The sequence below is a fragment of the Tribolium castaneum genome, chromosome 5, assembly GCF_031307605.1.
Source record: "Tribolium castaneum strain GA2 chromosome 5, icTriCast1.1, whole genome shotgun sequence".
Lineage (NCBI taxonomy): Eukaryota > Metazoa > Arthropoda > Insecta > Coleoptera > Tenebrionidae > Tribolium > Tribolium castaneum.
This window is the reverse complement of record NC_087398.1, coordinates 10,677,941-10,697,445: the sequence shown is the minus strand read 5'-3', so window position 1 is coordinate 10,697,445 and position 19,505 is coordinate 10,677,941. Positions and strand designations below refer to the sequence as shown.

The window sequence follows — 19,505 nt, the reverse complement described above, 5'->3', positions numbered from 1 at the left end:
ATCAAAAAATCTAAAAAGTGATTGGTTTTCAACGTAGTTTTAATGGCCGACCTCAAATGGTCCAATCAAAATGCTTAATAAAAACTACGGCCTTACGCTAATTCATAAAATGATGAGTCTGTCTTTCTTTTTGGTGCATCTCACTCCGTCAGTTTTTCTTTGAATTCAACCCCCCTTTTAGGTAATGTTTCTCATATTGGACGAATAACTAAAAGAAAAACACAAAAATTGGGACAATGGGAGAAAATTGATAAGGAATATTAAAGCGAAACCCTTTTATTTTAGTCGATTAAAAAGGTTCAACTGCACAATTAAAGCGCATGCGCGCGGACTTTTTAAATTTCGAGAAAATTCAACACAAAAAAGACGAGAAATCGATGGAAACTGTCCCAATTTATTCACAAGAGAGTCATGTTTTTTGCAAGTATTAATGTCTACATTTACGGCGTGCAACGCGCTAGAATCAAAATAATAAAATCTGGTCAAAAATGTATATTTTTCATTAATTGTATTTTAATCAAATAAAAATCGGCACAATTATTATGTGAGAAATCAATTATCTGTGTGGTAAAATACACTTCGCTTGAATTTTACTTGCGGAAGGTGTTAATGTACTTGGCCGCTGTTTGTATAATTGGTTGCATAAGAACATTATTTTTCTTGTTATTTAATAATAATAAATACTTTCCTACCTTGCAAGAATACATTATTTTTTTATTATTATTGTTGTTATCTTGTTATCTTTTTAATGTTTAATATTATTGACGGACTTATACTTAGACATTGAAGAGATAACAAGATAACAACAATAATAATAAAAAAATAATGTATTCTTGCAAGGTAGGAAATAAAAAGATTTGTATGATTCATTTATTTTTAAGTGTTCATTCTAAAAGTTACACAAAAAACTGTCAATAATTAACAATTAATAATAATACCAAAAATGATAACAACACATAATAGTTAGTTAATACAAAAAATTAATATAGACGTAAATTATTATTAAAAAACAGAAACAGTTAAAAGTGTTTTAACTCTATTGTCTGATATCTTTTTCAAATTTCTATCGTCATTTATTTTGAAAATACAAGGCTAACTTGATTTTTTTAATGACACAAAGAGTCAAAATTAATATTTATTAAAAGAGTATTTTTTCTGAATTCAGTGATGTAACATATACCCACCTTTATTGTTTATTTAAAATAAAATTAAAATTAAGAAAATATATTCTGGATTTCTGGAAAAGTAAAACTAAGTTAGTTTTGAAAATACTGCTATTAGTGATCTGTTACTTATACATGTATTAGCCAAAAATTAAACTTGTGTGGAATAATTAGTTTAACAATGATAACAATGAAATTGAGTCCATAGAAATCCTCATGTTGATTGGTCATGGTTACAGAAAGCCAAGAAGTCAATGAAAATTATTTTGAACATCTTTTGTAACATTATTTGTAACATTATTATTTTTTGTAACATTAAAATCGTGTATTTCGTGTCTAAACTTTTTTTATTAAAATATGTTTTTTCGATTAAAAGTGTTAATATAACAATTATTCTTAACTTTTACTTTTGGTCAATGTTCAAGCGGTAAAGAACTAACTACAGATAAAGACAACATAGCCAAAGCTAACAAAATTTTACATTTTTCAAAATTTTATTAGTTTTAATTTTTTTTAATAGGACTTAGAAAAAATATTGAATTTGACCCTTCTTCCCATTTAAGTTAGCCTTGTATCCTACGAAATAGAGATAAAAATTTGATAAACACCTGAAACGATAGAATTTAAACAATCTTAAGCATTTACCAAATTTCATTAAGTTTTGATGAATGGTTTTTATAAAATTTAATCGTATCCATACGTTTTGGTGATTGTTTATATTTTTAACTGCTCTTGTTTTCGAATAGTACTATTACATTGTGTACATTTTTTTGGGTTTTTTATTATTTTTTTTTACTTCCGATGTTTCCGATTCTGAGACTTTGTTTACACAGAGGAAACAGTTTTTATTATATTTGTTATATTTGTGATGAACACATCTTCCAAAAATATTAAATCCTGTTTACAGAACTTATTAAAACTTTGTAATCTCTTCAGATTGGTTAATAACAAAGATAATCCACCGCAAGGATCGGGGTAATGTTATACGGACACGAAAAATGTATTTCATTCAAAATGTACAAAAGCTAGTAACAAATTATGTGTTTTCAATAAAAAAGTGCTACAGTGAGCGATCAAGAGATCGGACCACACTGGCCTTTTTGGTGCTCCTGATTTTAAATTCCTCATAAGTGTGCGGTATTTCAAACATAAGATCCACATCTTCGGCCAGCAAATCCCGGGTATCCCCCTTGTAATTCTTTTTAAGGGTATCAAACGTAGCTAGATTTTGTTCGGCGTCAAACAAAGCTCTGGTTTCTTCCACACTTTTGACGATATTTTGGCACACGGGATCGTCCTCATAATCAATATTAAACATCAAATAGCGCAAATCGCAGCGATAGATCTGCTTGTCCCTCAAATGAATCGTGAGATTGTTGAGTCGATTGGTAGCAATAAGCTCCAGCTCGTATCCAAGCTCGCTGAGCTTTGCTGAAAAACAGTTTCAAATTTTTTTCACCAAAGTTGGGCTTTTACTCAAAAGTCCGTACAACTTCTGCGTCTTGTGCCTGATGACTCCGTGGGCCTCATACGGCCCGAAGAAGATTTTGAGTGACATTTTGTTTTTGACTCATGATCTGCCAAACAGCTGTTGTTACAATAAAACCAACTAAATATAAAATGAGCGCCCGGATTCACTCCCCCACCATCAAAAATGTCTCTAATTGCTCAAAAATCAGGACAGTATTTTGCCAGGCGTATAAAAACGATGTCGTACCAGAGGCCCTCTTTCTGGCAATGGAGGTCGTCTGGTCAGAAGAAAAAGAAAGTGAGTCAGATGGTGATGCTTTCTGAATTTATTATTGCACTAACAGGTGGTTCAGTCGGTTCAAGTGTGGCGCTGCTAACAGGTAGCTAACAGTTTGTTTCATTTTGCAACTTGTGGCCAAAAGGCCACTATCGACAATGACCTCCATTGTTTTCGTAATTTTAGACCAAAACCGTGCCAATTCCTGCAGATATTTTCGATTTTTTTGCTATAAATAAGTGTGCTCTTATAATGTTCTGTGATGTAATCGGAAATTCGGCCTCTGTAGGCCAGGAATAGAGATTTTTTAAATAAAAAGTGTTGTTTTTTTCTACAAGACTTTTTTTTCAAATTCCAATGACCTTTGTTGGCTTAAAAACACTTTTTTAATTTCAAGTTTTACCTAACAATTATCATAAAACTAGTTTTTTTGTTTTTTCCTTTATATCTAGAGCATTCAGCGTTTTATTTTACTCTCTATGCATTTTGAAACTTTTTATACAATTCTTTCAAATTTAAATGAATTACCTACTAACCTTCTTAATTAAAAAATTATTTATTATTAAATCGTTGCAAAAAATTGTTATACTGGATGAATTTTATTGTTTGAGGCAAAAAAATCTATTGGCACCACTAAATTATTGGCCTCCCTGCTAGTTTGTTCATGTCGTACCAATTTTATACCAATGGGTATAAAATTTTTACATTTATATTCAAAAGTTCCTAAATTAAGATTTCAAATTTGTTGCCAACTTGACGACAAGAATCACAATGTTTAATAGTCTCCTGGTATATATTTCTTATGGCATTCTAAAAAAAGCGAATTACATTTTGTTTTGTGGAAAAAAATCGTTGTCACCAACCCCAGAAAATAGGTAAATAAAAAATTAAATATTTAAATAATTTTGAGGCTACCAACAATTTTTTCTGAAGTATTTTTTGTTATAGATGACACTGGAAATCACAGAATTACGATCAATGAATTTTTGAATATATTTTTTCTTCGATTTTATTTTTTCTAATGCTACCTTTTGACATTATATTCTGATATTTATAATGTCTTTAGTTTTTGAGTTGTGTCGTCATTTATATTTTTTTAATGACAACCGACATTTTTGTTCACTGTTTTGGATAATACACATCTTTATCTTTACCTTTCAGGTAGTAACAACAAAAATAGAGAGTGTTTCACATATTTTTACGAGACCTGCGCCTGTAAAAGAAATCCAAGAATACATATTCCAATACAAACTTGAAAACAAATTTTGAAAATTTGGGTAGTCTCTAATTTGTTCACCCCTTCAAAACATTTCAACGTTTTTGGATAGTTAGTGACTAAGATAGATAAATTAGATTCATATTAATTGCGTCACTTGATAAGAACACATGACAACTGTTTAAAAAAATAGCACTTCATGATTATCAAAGAAACAGTGATTAGTTTGATAACTACTGTCATCGGTTTCCAAAAATGAAATAATTATATAATATGTTAATTTTTTATATCTAGTGTCTTGTGACTTTTGTATGTTTGGGTGCGTACATTAAGCACATGCCTCGTAAGGTTATGTGAAACACTCTATATAAAAAAAATTAAATTAAAATTAAAATATAAAATTTAAAAAATAAAAAAAATATTGACAGTTAAACATAACGGGCTTTATCTTCTTGTTATTGACGTATTCTTAAGCGGTAATTGTTTCTTATAATTTTAAGCACAAAACAGTAAACAAAAAAGAATCATCTCTTATAAAATTATAAAGCTATATAGCACGAAAAGACAAAGCAAAGCTCTTTGTATAATACTCTCAATAGCTTTTATAATTTTTTATTTTATTTTCTCCTTTTTTTGGAAAAAAATTGTTGCTTATTTTTTTTAAATTCTTTGTACGTACGAGAAAACACTAAAACACTAATCAAAAATGAACTAAAAAAAATATTAATGACTTCAGAAATGCCATTATAGTATCAAAGTGTAGCAAAAAAAATCGACTTGCCTGAGGATTTTCATGAAAAATAACAAAACAAAAATATAATATTGTGCGTTACTTTTAGTCCAGTCTGTATTGACGTTTTTAATTAATTAATATTTATTACAAGGAATTGTTGAAAACTTTTGGGATAATTCACACGCATTGAGAGAAAAATAAAATAAATAAAATAATTTTTGTCTATGAATTTGTAAAAAAAGGTGATGTATTTTTTATTAGATATTTTTGAGGTTTCCTGGGACGTTTTCTATAACGTACAGTCACGATAAAAAAAACTCTACCAAATGGGCTGGAAGCTGAATAGCAAAAATCCGATTCAAATCTGTCTTTCTAGTTCATAAACTAGGCAAACTGTACATTAACTGTATCACATCGGCTGCGCTTTTAGGAGAGTCATTCTTTTTCATCGTGACTGCACCAAAGAGCTCATGCGCTATTTTGTATACACACTGTATAACAAATTGAAAAACTTTTAACTGGAAATCAGTCGCAAAGTTTCAACTTTGTTTAGACGTTGTACGTGTTATTACCAAAGATGTTTTTGATCTAGACTTTGTTTTTCTTTTTATTCGTGTCTGTTTTCAAAAATAACAAATCGACAGATGTTTTTTGATTTAAAACTGCAATAAATATGCGAATGAATGTGCGATTCTGCTTTTCGTTCCACATACCGTTTAAAAATAGCGTTAATGTCGAGGAGACGCAACAATCATTGTTTACTTTAGGCGGGTGAAACAGTTTTCAAATTATTTGGGATTTGAGTGTGTCATTTGTACCTATTTAAAGTTGAATGAGTTCAAATCTATTCTCTGCTATACCGGGTGATCATGAATGACGCTTTCGGTTGGCAACAGTGCCACTGACGGGGATTTTTCACACTTTAAATTCAAATTGCTAAAATAGCTTGTAATGTAATTTAGAATTGATTCTTTTCTGGAGAGCCGTCAAGGCGTGACATTTGGCTCGAGGCTAAATTCCTTCCTGCATCAAAAATTGCATTTGTTGAAACCGGCGCCCCCTGCTGTCTTCCTCCTCGCAAACCACAACGCAAAAGCGTCTTGGATCTATTTCTGCATCACTCAGCAATGCAGGGTAGGGGGGCTATTCCCAAGCGAAGTTCTATCCCAGCTAAGCCAATTCTGTCAGTTATCCGAAACCTGTTGAGTGACCGAAAAAAAAAGACACCCTGAAAATCGTTGCTCGATTAAGTGCTAGATCTCGGCCAGGATTTATTGTTAATGTCTAATTATAGTTTTTGTTCGCTTGTTCCAATTTATTTTCGGTAACAACAAATCGTGAGTCGTAAACACAGAGAGCAACTCGTTTGGTGGCTTTAGTGGTTGGTTGGTGGGCTTTGAATCGTGATCTATGGGTAAAACGCATCAAATTGTGCTCAACTTGCGGAGGGATTCCCCCACTGAGCAATGGGGATTCAGTTTGGTGGGTGGTGCCGATGTCAAGATGCCGCTGATTGTCACCAGGGTAAGAGTACAAGGTGACTTGTTGTGACTGGGCTTTCGATACAAAACCGAGGATTATATTTCGGGACAATTTTTGAGATTGTGTTCCTGCCAAAAGCGCTGTAATGCCTTGAAAATTTCATGATTGTCTATAAATAAAAACAGCAAACAGGAAGGGTGACTTGACCTGACCTGACCCCCACATTTTTTATAGAAATGTATGACCTCTAAGTTACCATGGCCCATTTGACGACAAGTAGCGTTATAATTTTGCTTCCAGAATGAGATTTAAAAAAAAATATTTTAATTGAGTCAAAAAAAAACAGTTAAAAAAATTTTTCATTGGCGCCTTGTTAGTGTCTTGAAAGAAAGTGGCAAATTAAACATTAAGGACCGGTTTATAGAAAGCTCCATTAAAATTTCACACGTTGTTAAAAGTTAACAACGTGACTGGACCACCCTACTGACTGCGCCAATTAAGCTTGCACGCGCTTTAGAAAACATAGAGTCGTATGTAAAGATGGAAAAACAAATCAACTTTACATAGGTCACAATTAGTGAATGTATTTTAACTTCTTTAAGTAAAAAGCGAAATAGTGATTGAGATAAAATAAAAAATAATTTTTTTTTCAAGGTTTCCAGACGTTAAGTGTTACATATTATTCTATGTATTTATTTAAATAAAATTTAAAAAGCATATATCATGTGGCAAGGGTTTAATTTTAAAGTTACAAGCCACTATCAATTATTTCATACTTTCTTCAACGCTTTTTTAACTTTAATCATTTTTGGTATTAATTTTCTCGCAAAATTTTATTACAATACAACCACCTCTCCAAAAGACATTTTAAATGTTTATGTTCTTTGGTCTATTGGATGCACATAAATTTAGTTAGTTTCTAAACCAGTAGGTGTAAGCATGTCATGTTTTTTTATTTTAATCGTAATTATGATTTAAAATTCCAAGTTTAGTTTTTTTAGTTTTAGAACCACAAATTTATAAGCTTGATGTAGCATATGACCAAGGGTGATAATAATATTCCAGTGTCGGCAATATATATTTTTTTCACCATCCATTTCAGTAACCCGATAGATTTTTTAGTATGTGTTTTACTATTTTTGAGTTCTAGAATTCAAAATTTACGATTCTACGATTTGAGAAATTATACCTTTGATATATTAGCTTCCATAATTATCTACATATCAGTTTTTAAAATTTTATTCTCCCATTTTTTATAAATAAGGGTTTACAGATTTCGGGATTTCTGGGTGTCATTGATGAGATGAAAGTTCATTTTAGTCACAAATTGAGATTTTTAATATTTAAACGACATTTTTGTAATTTTAAATGAGGCTATTTATGTTTAAAACGTTGATGTATTAAAAAGGAAAAAAGGAGGTGCTATTTTTTAAACTATTTCAAGAGTGGACAGAAACTGAAGCTCAAACTTAAAGTATTAAATATTTAAGCAGAAAATTAACATTTATATGGTTCATTTTAAAAAAAAATTCTAGAACAGTGGTTTTTTATTTTTCCTAAATGCTACATTCTGACGCCATAGAATAGAAATATTTATAATTTTATTAGCCCTGAATAATGAAGTAATTTTTACTTGTTTTAAATGAGAAATATTCAAAAAATTAAGAAAAAAAATTAAAAAAATATAAATTTATTCATAATTTGTGGCACATTGAGAATTAATTTTAAAAGAATAATTTAACTGTTGTCTCATAATTCGAATTATTTAGTAGTAAAAAATTCATTCATTCACTATAAAATCATTCATTATGAAATGAATATGATCAGTGATCACAATATTGATGCCGAATACTTTTTTGCGAAATATCTGCTCCAGAATTACGCATTGTTTGGTAAAATAATTTTAAACTACATTATCTAACAATAACAACTGATAATAATGATATAAACAAAACCTTTACCTTGTACTAGCTGAATTTCGTCATTGCAATACTTTGATAAATTTGACATAATTTTTTTTAATTTTACTTTTTTATATTACTTTGTAGTACCAGAAAGATAAGGAAGTGTATTAGCTTTAAAAACTCCAACGCCGGATTGTACCGAATTATTTTTTTAAATATGATTGATAAAATTGCAAATTAATTTTAAATTACATTAACTATTATTTTTTTGAAGTGCATGAGTAATTTATAATAGTAAATTTGAAACAGCTAATATCTACTATTAAAAACAATAAACAAAAATATTGGTTATTAGTACTTATTAGTGAGTATTAAAGAAAAATGACTTGATTACTAAAATTTGTTATTATGATATGTTATTATAAAGTAAATGTAAACATGTAAAATGTAAATTTCTCACTAAACACTATACAAATTCTTTTTTTCAATTTTCCTTCAATTAAATTGTTAGCTCAAACGTAATTTTTTGCCATTTTTCAAACGATTTTTGGTTTGGTTCTAGGTCGGATTCGGCTCACCCTCAAACGGGGTCCTGCAGCGTGGTGATATCATCACCAAAGTGGGCAACTACGATGCCAGGGACATTCGTCACCAGGATGCCCAGACTTTATTTAAAAACGCTGGCAATAACATTCGAGTGGTAGTGCAAAGGTGAGTGAGTAATCATTAAATTTTGCATTTTTGTAAAATGATTTTTTGTGATTTCAGAGAGAACAATCCTCGACACAACACCAGCACAGGATCATCAAGGACTAGCTCTCACAATTACAGCCCCTTATCGGTCTCACCACATCTTTCACCCAAAGGAAACTATTCGACGCCTTCGCCATACAGTCCAGCAGGATCAGCACTGACTCCTTACTATTCCTCTCCTTTGACACCGATCGACGACAACTATTTTGAACCGGTCTACTATGGCAGCCACAAGAAGCAGGACACCGCCAACGGACAGGACATCCATGTCACCAACCAGGTAATTTTTAATTAAAAGGCAAAAAAAAACTGTTCCCGAAAATTTTTTCGACAGATTTATTTTGTTTTAGAGTAACAAATTCACTTACGCGGCCAAAAATAACCAAACTTGTTCGAAATTGAAAATTTTTTATTTGTTTAGAATGACTTTTGGCCCACGTAATAAAATAACATTAAAAAGTGCCGATAGATCTCTTAATCTATTCTTCTTAAGTACCATACATTTTTTAAATAACTTTGGATGGAATTAGAAATAGAAACGAACGAATATTGTGTGTATGTACAGTCGAACAAAGTGAAAATGACGTCTCAATAAACCAGTCCCTGCTATAGACGCCGACCCTTCTAATCGCAAGCAGACGTAGTTTAAAGATAAATTTCTTCCGGAGCAAAATGAAAATTTAATAAAGTCAAGTTAATTAAATAAAAGTGTTGTATTTTTTTGTGAAAAATGTAACAAACCATTTCTTAAAGAGAATTATGCATTAAAAGTCATTATAATTTTTTTCGTTGGTAACATTTTAAGCGTTCTTTTTAATATCTGAACCCTACTAGATTATAAACACTATTTTAAAACACATTTCAGATAGCAGCGTGTTTTAAATTTAATTTAAAACACGTTTCAATTTAAAATTTTAAATAAATTTAAAAAAGTTTAATTTAAAACTCGTTTTATTTCAACAAAAAAAATTTTGAATAACACTCATGCGACAACGCTTAAAGTTTTCGGGTGTCTATGACCCGACAGCCCTAAACTTTAAGCTTGTGTTTTCGTTCTTGCATTATTAATAACTACATTATTTTTTATTTTTTTTTTTTTATAAAATTAATTAATATAATTTTTGTTTGAATAAGGGTTTCTCTATTTTAAACTTGATTTTATGCTGATGGTTTAAACAATATTTGGGAGAAGAAGGTTTAATTCCACGTGTGCGTCTAGTACGTGTGGTTTAAGTTTTTGAGCAGAAAACTAAATTAAAATTAACTTCAGAATTACTCTAATTTGTATTAAATTGCCATTTATTTTGCAATGACAAACGTCAAGTTAAATGCGAACTAAAATTTAGTTCCTTAATCCGGTCCTAAGATTTCTATTAGTCTTGTAACAGTCATTAAAATAGAACCAAAATTATTTATTTAATTTAACCAGAAAAAAATGCAAAATTATTTAAAATTTATTTCTTGATATTTGTAACAATTTAGAATTAAATGAAAATGCTTGTTTTTTAAATAGATAGAAAACAATAAAGATTAAATTGATAAAAGAAAACTTATTATTGACGTATCTAATAATTTTATTAGATAAACTGTTTTCCAAAATGAAATTAAGTAACATAATTTATGTACGAAATAGGCTTTATTTATTTTAAACTTAATTTTATGTAAAAGAATAATATTTTAAATGATTTATAAAAATCAATAATTTTTGTTTGAATAAGGGTTTCTCTATTTTAAACTTAATTTTATGCAAATGGTTTAAACAATATTTGCGAGAAGAAGGTTTAATTCCACGTGTGCGTCTACTACGAGTGGTTTAAGTTTTTGAGCAGAAAACTAAATTAAAATTAACTTCAGAATTAAACTAATTTGTATTAAATTGCCATTTATTTTGCAGTGACAAACGTGAAGTTAAATGCTAACTAAAATTTAGTTCCTTAATCCGGTCCTAAGATTTCTATTGGTCTTGCAACAGTGATTAAAATAGAACCAAAATTATTTATTTAATTTCACTAGAAAAAAACGCAAAATTATTTGAAATTTATTTCTTGATATTTGTAACACTTTAGAATTAAATGAAAATGTTTGTTTTTTTAAATAGATAGTAAACAATTAAAAAAACATTTCCTAAAGAAATGCGTTAATAAGATGAAATTGACAAAAGACAAATTATTATTAACGTATCTAATAATTTGATTAGATAAACTGTTTTCCAAAATTAAATTAAGTAATATAATTTTTGTACGAAATAGGCTTTATTTATTTTAAATTTGATTTTATGTAAAACAAAAATATTTTAAATGATTTATAAAAATCAATGACTTACCTATTTTTATGTCCTGAAATTTTTAAAATGCCATTATTCAGAACTAACTGTTATTAAATAATTTTGACTTATTTACGCTTATGTAGTAATAACTCAAAAATTTTTTTCAGAGTTGACATCGAAACAAATCCGTTTATGTTCGATTTGTTAAACTATCATGTGGAAATTATAATTTTCATACACTGATGAATAAAGATAAACGTAAAAAATTGCTGACTTTCCATTTATTATTTAAAAAATTACATTTTTATTTATCTTAGCATTTGTAAATGCAAAATAAATGGCAACCCTAACCCAGCTTGTGGCTAGCAGGGGCTGATTTATTGAGGCGTCATTTTCACTTTGTTTGACTGTACTTGTCAAACTCGCCCTGTATATATAGTCTGTTTTGTGAATGGCCCATCAGCAAAATTCCGCCTTGTTTATTTTTACCTTCAAGTATTTCATAATCCCCAGTTGGCCGTCTTCCAAAAACTATGAGGTTATTCAAGTAATTAACTGCAATATTCCCCGAAATCGTGTTATCACTCCATCAAACAACCCAACGAACCACCTGTTTTACTCGAATCCAATTAACAAATAAATCGTCCGTTTCGCAAACGGCCCGTAAACCGGCGAAAAAAATCATTTTCGAGTGCGAGTAATTTCGCTGAAATCGTGGTTGTTTACATGACTGAAAGTGCTGAAATATCGATGGTGGGGCGGTTTTTCGCGAATTTTAACTCAGTCAGAGGCAGGTGTTCATTAAGAGTGGTGATTAGCGAGGATGATTTTGTCCAGGACTCCTTCCAGGGAGCACTTTGCCCCAAATGAAAGCGCCAAGTTGTGGGTAAGCAGTTGATAAATCGGAGGATTTTAGAATAGACGCCCACTCTCGACTGTTGATATTTTCGAATTGGGTTAATTCTTACAAATGAGCGACGTATTTTTAGGCCGGATGTTTGGGCTTTTTGGTATAGATTTGGTCGCGGTTTTATCTTTTCGAATTTTTGATGGGTGTTGACGTCACGCATCTGTTCTAGAATTTACGAAAATAAACCGACTTGCGGATGTGCGCCGGAATTGCGTCGGTGCGGATTTTTCTGGAATTTCACAAGATTTCGCACTATTTCGTTTTTTTTCTGTATTTTGCGATTTTCGGCAAATTTTACAAGTCTAAAAGTTAATTAAAAAAAAAACATTCAGCTATTGTTTTTTTGTAAAAAGTGAAATGTTCATTAAATTAAGCTAGAAGCTTTTGTTAATACAATTTGTAAATTCTTTCATTTATTCACCAAAAAAGAGATACAATAAGCCAAATTAACTCCTTCCAAACGATATACAAGGTGAGTTTGTTAAAAATATTTTCCCTGTATAATAGAAAATGAAAACTAATAATAATATACACAGAAATCAGCGTTTGCTATTACTTTATTGTTTTTTGTTTGCATGTGATTTTTTTTAATTAAAATATTGCTATCCCTTAACAATTTGAAATTTTTATTTTTATTTAATTAATAATTTTTTATGCTAGTAAAATTTTTTTCATTATTTTTTTTAAATGTCATCTGAAATAATATTTTATTTTTGCTAGTGCAAAAATTCACATGCTTACAAAAAAAAATTGAGTAGAATAGAATATAGTAGAGAAAATAGAGTTTAGCAGACTTGTACATATTTGCAGAAAGTGAACCAGTTTTTTGAAAATAATACTCGTTGAAAGATAAGTTTCGTAAAACGAAGTATGTTGAAAAATATACAAACTTAGAAAATTCGTTTTTGAAAATATCTTTCACTAATTCAACAGGTCAGTCATTAAAAAAAAACAACAAAATAAAGTGATCTATTTTTTCCCATTTTTTCTGTGCTTTTTATTTTTACAATAAAAGCGATTGCGATTACGAAAAAAATTCTTACTTATATTACTTCTATAAAATAAAATTTATATAGGTTTAAAAATTTGAGTCAGAGCAATAATTTTAATTTTTAGTACTTTTTAATGCTTGTGTTTTTGTTTTTTAAATTCCATTTAAAATGTCGATATTTTCAATTTTTAGGTTCTGAAATCAAAATTAATTAATTCAAATTAATCAAAATTTTAGGGGTTCATGTATATGGTATCTCTAAAGCTTACAGAATTTTTTAACTTATTGTACATTTCATAGGTTTCAATGATAAAAAAACTTCTGGAATTGAATCCTCCAGATTCAGAAATATAGTTTTTTAGAGTTTAGAGTGATTCTCGTTGAAAAAAAACTAAATAAATTATATCAAAAAAACTACAAAACCAAACTAGGATTTTTCTATTTTCCTATTTTCATAATTTTATGGACAGTTTCTTGAAAAAAAAAATTAAATAAGTCAAAGGTTTTTATAAAAAAAATGCAATTTAATCTATTCACTAAAATACAAACACCTTTAAAATAACCAGATTAAACAAAACATGAAAAAATATCCTTTTTTAATAGATAAGATGTAATTTTTGGTAAACATATCTTTTACAGTTGTGAAAAACACGTCATTTTTGTACAGGGTGATACTTTTAAAAGTGACTTCATACATCTCAAAAATTATAATAATCGCAAAGAATTCAGCGTTTATTTAAATACTTTGTATACTTTGCATTTAAATACTTATATAAAAAATATAAAAATGCGCAATCGAGTAGAAAACTTATACTTTTGTGGTGTTTTGTCTTAAAAAAATTGTCAAAATTTAAAAAATTCAAGGCATATTTTTGCATAAATAAAAGTAAAAATAGTTTTTTATTATAGTAACAATATATGGTCCTTGTAGAGATAAATCAGTAATTATTACTAATTAGATTTTCAAAAAATATTGAGTCCAAGAAAAATAAAATTAAAAAATCGTTTTTCCGTGTAACTTACAACAAAATTCTAATTTAGCACTCAAGATCCGAAGGTAATCCTAACATAAAATATCGAATTTTTGTGGATGTCTTTTGTCCACTTCTGGTACGTTCAAATTTTGTTGCTAAAGTAGTGATTATCTGATTAGTTCAACAAAGGTGTTAGTAATGTTGGTAATATTTATGTCACTACCAATTCTCGACGAAGAGTTCAGTGTTGCCACTCGATTTTTGTTGTGTTTCCCGCTGTTTGTGACACTGCCCTCTGTTGTAGCCCTACCGTACCACCCCTCTGGTACTCCCCGGTGCCAAAGTGAAGCGTGAACCCGGTCCAACGGAGAGTTATCTACGACACCACCCCAACCCCGCCGTAAGGGCGCCCCCACACCACCTTGATCCCGAACATTTAATCAAGCAAAAGGTGATCACCGTGCTTTAACCGCTCTATGTACTAACCCCATTTTTTAATTTTTTTACAACAAACTGATTTTTTCTTTGGAACAGGTTACCAACACAGTTTTGGAAAGATTAGCCACCGGCGATCCGAATAAACAGGTTATTATTTTTGTGTTTTTTTTTTGGTTTTTGTAAAGTGTCAGAATTGGACAAGACACTTGCGTATTTATTTGTGCTAATTCAGTGTGTTGTGTTTTTTTTGTACACATTTTCTGATTGACATTTGTTCTAGCTTGTCCACAAGCAATTCAACTCCCCGATCAATTTGTACAGCGAGCCAAACATTGCTGACACCATTCAAAAACAAACTGGCATAAATCCGTAAGTTATTAAAAATGGCGCTATTTCTGATGTGTTCCCATTAAGTGTTGCCAACACAAAAAAATGAGATACACGTTTTGTAGGACACCCTGAATATTTAATTAAATTAAAGAGGATGGCACGCTGCCAACTCGATAAAATATTGAAGAACGTATAAAGGAGGTCAGTTTGATTTTATTAAATAAGCGACGCGCAAAATTACTGTTTATGTGGTTGGCAATACCGAAAAAATGTGAGCATGGGAGCCAAGGTCAGGTGGGCTATTTTCGGACAGGTGCCACCCTGATTGAAAGCATCAAATTCACATAAACCGCGATCGTAAAATAAACACTTAACATTTCTGAATTGACATCGTACAAAAATCAAAAATTCGAGCAAAAATTTTGTGTGGTAACAATGCAAAAATCACATGATCCAACCTCAAATTTCCCTAAAATTTTTGCTTTGGACTAAATAATTGTATCCTATTTCTGAGGTAGTTAAAAATTAATTTAAATTAACTACGTAATTAATATATAAAGGGTCTAGTACAGCTTCTTTTTTATATATTTTTGATTATACAGATTGTCCCAAAAAAGATGACGTCATAATAGTATATTTTTATTCTTCTAATTCTTCTTTTATTTTTTGGTTTTTATTTCTTTAACAGTAATCTCTTCACCGATTTGAAAAAACTTTTGGGACATGTAAGAAGCTAAAAATGTAGCCTAATAAGCACAAAAAAATAATAGCATATGCTATTAAAAAATAATCAAAAATATTTTCTTAAAGTATGTCTCAGAGTATAAATAATATCCAAAAAGTAACAAGACTCCAATTTTAACAATAATTTAGTTACAGAAGACGGGGGCTGGGCTGGGCCACCCTGTATGGTAGATTTGTGTCATTATTAATATTAAATATGACAGTTTTTCTCTCAATCGGCCTACTTGATGTACGTTAATGTGACAAAAAAAAATTTTTAGCCACAGTTTCATTCTGTAGTTGGAGTTTTGTGGTTCAGTGACCTGTCACATAATCACTTCGACACCTAATTCTCTGATAAAACTGAAAATATAAGGGATTTGGCTGCGGTCCAAAGCCCGTCTTTTATGTTTCATTTGAAAAAATGTATACCGTCGAGTACGAGTATTACTTAAAATATTATGTGTATACAAATACACAAGTGTTTTGGTGTTACCTTGAATTTAAGTAACATTATGCGCACCTAACTATGATTTTATCGACCTGGCCGCGGTCCCAAATGGCCCAAGTCCAAATGTTCATGATCTTGTGTACTTGCACGAAAACTTGCCGATGAAAGCAAATTCCATTTCGTTTGAAGCTCAAGATCATCGACGAAAATGGCGCTTGGAAAAAACCGTATTTTTGTTGATTTGCAGAATTCGCAAGCAAGTCAAGTTCAATCCGGCCGAGAGTGAGACCTACAAAGCCCTTCAAGAGGAGCAGTTGGGCGAAACGGTGCAAGAAGTGACCGTTCCACCCCAGAGCCGCATCTACGCTCCCAACAAAACAATCCCGGCCAAGGTAAACAGCAATAATTAGCACCGCTTCTTGCCAAGTACGTCACTGCTGCTTTTGCAACGCTGCAACGTGTGCGAGTCTGTTTTAATTCGGGTTTTATTACAAAAAACACCACAAAAACGTGTTTGCTTCCAAAGATGATAACGAAAGTAAGTTGGCTATTCTAAAGACACAGAGGAGTCACCAAAGGGTTGGAATTTTTGGAGTCGTGATTATCAAATTGAAAAATAAATTATCACACAACATAATTTAGTGTTGCCTATAATAATTATAGATAGGTACTACTACACAATATAAAAAGGACAAGTCTTTTTTTTACAAAATCATTCATTGTTGCCAACTCCATTTTATGGCTAATATAGCCCGGCGCATCCACCATTTTGTACCATGCGTTAATCAAATGTCTAATAAAAGTAATAAAGCAAAAAATAATCCAGAATTACTTGAAAACAGTATTTTTACAGATGTTTTCATTATGAAACACAGATTGTATTTGAATTTGATTTTTTTTGTTTTCGTGTACGACAAGAAAAATTGTGTAAAACAGAATTCTTACATTTTCCTTCTAACAGACCTTTTAGGTTTTTGTCTTTTTTTGAAAATTATGTTAAAAAGTTTAATTATGGTGATTCTCTGGTCCAATTAAAAATTCTGTCAAAATTTATAATAAATGTATAAAATCAAAATGTATAAAATCCGCCAATTTGGCTGCTAATAATTCAGAAAAACATAAACAATACTCTAAAAGAGCTAGATTGAATAAAATAACGTAAATCAGCACATTTGAAAGCATATTTTTGCATGAAATTGCATCATTTTGCAATTCTCGTTAAAAAGTTAATTTAACCGAACGAAATATGCCAAAAAGCACAAACTTGAACTCTTTTTGTGCTTTTTGCATTGACTTATGTTTCTTAAATTAACCAAATTATAAAATAAATTAAATTCAAGTAAATAACTTGAAAAATTAAGCTTAGACATATATTTTTCCATAATTTCGAAAACAAATTTCATTAAAAAAGAGGGTGATATGAGGAACTACGAGTAATTCAACAGAAAAAGGCCGTTAAATAAAAAAATGCGAGATTAAATTACACTGGAACTCGGTTATAACGAACAAACGAACCTCACTTACAACAAATATTTAGACAAAAAAATGGTCTACAACCAGGTTATAACGTATGAACGTGTACTTTTGTGTGCGTAAATGTATCTTTTTTTATAAATTAGCTTAATACTTTATTTCGTGTATTTCTATTCCAAGTTTAGAATTAATTTTTCTTGAAAATTACTCCATAAATACGTCGTTCGGTTAGAACGAACGATAGGTTATAACGAACGATAGGTTATAACGAACAAATTGTAGTCCCTTGAGTTAATCCAGTTCCACTCTTACTAAATAAAAAAAATCTAATTTGTGCATAAAGAAAACTTTTTTTAGAATGATTGCTGTTAAACAGAATAAGTAAAAAAATGTAAATGCAGAAGATAATGAGAAAGTGTCGTATATTAGTGATAATATTTTTCTAAATACATTAATTTTTTAATAGATTAGCCAATTTTGCAATATCTCACTAAATTACCAAAATGAGCCAAAAAATAACGTCCTTGCATCGATTTAATTAATACTGTCCTACTTTTTTGTTTTTTTTTAATAATCCGCCTTTCTTTTTGTTTTTAACTCAAAATTAAAACAATTAATAAAACAGATTTTTCCGTAGTTAAGAGTTCGAGTTCTAGAGTCTGGGAGATTAAAATTAAAAAAAATTTAATTGTTTTAAATTGATAAGAATTTGTTTATCACATTTTTAATTTTAAACAACAATGTATGACTCATTTTATATCTAATCATTAATCAATAAAAATTAAAGGTCACAATAAAAGGATCGTGTTTTGTTGACAAAGAAACTAAATTGAACAAAATATTTGCATCTATTTAAAAAAAATAATCCGTCTTTGCAATTTATGCTTATAACTCAAAATTGAAGCAACAAATTTTTGGCATAAATTAGATCCTTAGGATCCCGTAAAACATAGGTTAAGAAGCGCTGGTCATAACAACAAATTTCTTATTTAACAACATCTGTACCAAGTATAGTTATTAAAATCTACAAGAATAAAAAGATTAATAGTTAGTTTTGGGCGGATTTTGCAATCGTCAGACAACTTTATCCTAGGAATAAATTTTGAAAAATACATTGTTGTAACAATTGTAACCATAGTAATTATACTAAAAACAACTTATCCGAGGTTTATCTGACGATTGTAAAATCCACCCTAAATCGTTTTTTTTGTTTGAATCTTTTATTTAAAATATGAAGAAAATATTGGGTTGCTTATTGTTAACACCTCTTGGTTATATTTCTAATAATTTTGTTTGTTATTATTGTGTGGTATTTTTGCTTTTACGTATATCTGTTTGTTTGTCTTGTTGTCTGGTGTTGGAGATGGTGTTTCTTTTCAGAAATCGTCCCATCACGTCGTAAACCAGAACCCATCCTTCAGCAACTCTCTCGGCGACCCTGAGGTGATCCAACAGAGCGGATCGTTCAAAAGGCTGATGTGGAGCGTCCTTCCCGAAAGCAGCTACTAAATCACTGAAAAAAAAACCCGATCCCCGAACTGAAACGACGAATATTTTAGAAATGTTCGAATCTAGTTTTAGGAAAATATCTATCAAATTTGATCGTGCAAATACGTAGAGCCCTTTTAACATCCGATTAATTTGACAGGTGTTACCTGAATGATATACTTTTTCTTATTATTTTGAGCTTAGCTTAAGATGTATGTTGCTTAAGTCGATGTCTTGCGGCTTGTGTTGAGTCAAGTCGCAACGATCCACGGCCAGATTTTTGTTTCGTTGTACTATATATTTTCAAATTTTATTAAACGAGTGAATCTAGTCAGATACGTAGGTAAGTACACTATTTTATAGTATTTTAACGTTCACATTAACTGCTAAGTTATTATAACCATAGAAGGATTGTTATTTTTGTGCCACATAATTTATATCAAGTAAACTTATTTCTGTAAAA

At 30.1% G+C, this 19,505-nt stretch overlaps 2 protein-coding genes across 6 annotated transcripts; one reads left to right on the top strand and one right to left on the bottom strand.

Annotated features, from left to right (window-relative positions):
* Nucleotides 1-2,139: 2,139 nt before the first annotated feature.
* On the bottom strand, nucleotides 2,140-2,764 carry LOC103312940 (hypothetical protein). Its single transcript, XM_008194873.3, has 2 exons — nucleotides 2,640-2,764; nucleotides 2,140-2,594 (listed from the first exon to the last, which is right to left on the bottom strand). The coding sequence occupies exons 1-2, from the start codon at nucleotides 2,719-2,721 to the stop codon at nucleotides 2,224-2,226; spliced, it is 453 nt and encodes a 150-aa protein (XP_008193095.1). The 5' UTR covers nucleotides 2,722-2,764; the 3' UTR covers nucleotides 2,140-2,223.
* Nucleotides 2,765-2,801: 37 nt separating this feature from the next.
* On the top strand, nucleotides 2,802-19,505 carry Zasp66 (Z band alternatively spliced PDZ-motif protein 66). 5 transcript variants are annotated; one of them, XM_008194874.3, is made up of 8 exons: nucleotides 2,802-2,931; nucleotides 8,808-8,956; nucleotides 9,014-9,278; nucleotides 14,444-14,590; nucleotides 14,674-14,724; nucleotides 14,858-14,946; nucleotides 16,329-16,473; nucleotides 18,935-19,505. In XM_008194874.3, exons 1-8 carry the CDS (start codon nucleotides 2,818-2,820, stop codon nucleotides 19,061-19,063), a joined length of 1,089 nt encoding a protein of 362 aa, XP_008193096.3. In that variant the 5' UTR covers nucleotides 2,802-2,817; the 3' UTR covers nucleotides 19,064-19,505. The 5 variants fall into 5 exon arrangements, with proteins under 5 accessions (XP_008193096.3, XP_015835539.2, XP_064213111.1 ...); XM_015980053.2 differs by having other exon boundaries at nucleotides 16,329-16,507; nucleotides 18,935-19,140; XM_962040.5 differs by lacking the exon at nucleotides 2,802-2,931 and adding an exon at nucleotides 6,041-6,383.

Excerpts from the sequence above, each read along its gene's own strand:
- Zasp66 (XM_008194874.3), top strand. The coding sequence starts at position 2,818 with ATGTCTCTAATTGCTCAAAAATCAGGACAGTATTTTGCCAGGCGTATA. Across the intron at positions 14,947-16,328 it reads AAACAAACTGGCATAAATCC|AATTCGCAAGCAAGTCAAGT; the intron begins GTAAGTTATTAA and ends GTTGATTTGCAG. Across the intron at positions 16,474-18,934 it reads ACAAAACAATCCCGGCCAAG|AAATCGTCCCATCACGTCGT; the intron begins GTAAACAGCAAT and ends GTTTCTTTTCAG.
- LOC103312940 (XM_008194873.3), bottom strand. The coding sequence starts at position 2,721 with ATGTCACTCAAAATCTTCTTCGGGCCGTATGAGGCCCACGGAGTCATC. Across the intron at positions 2,595-2,639 it reads GAAGTTGTACGGACTTTTGA|CAAAGCTCAGCGAGCTTGGA; the intron begins GTAAAAGCCCAA and ends ACTGTTTTTCAG.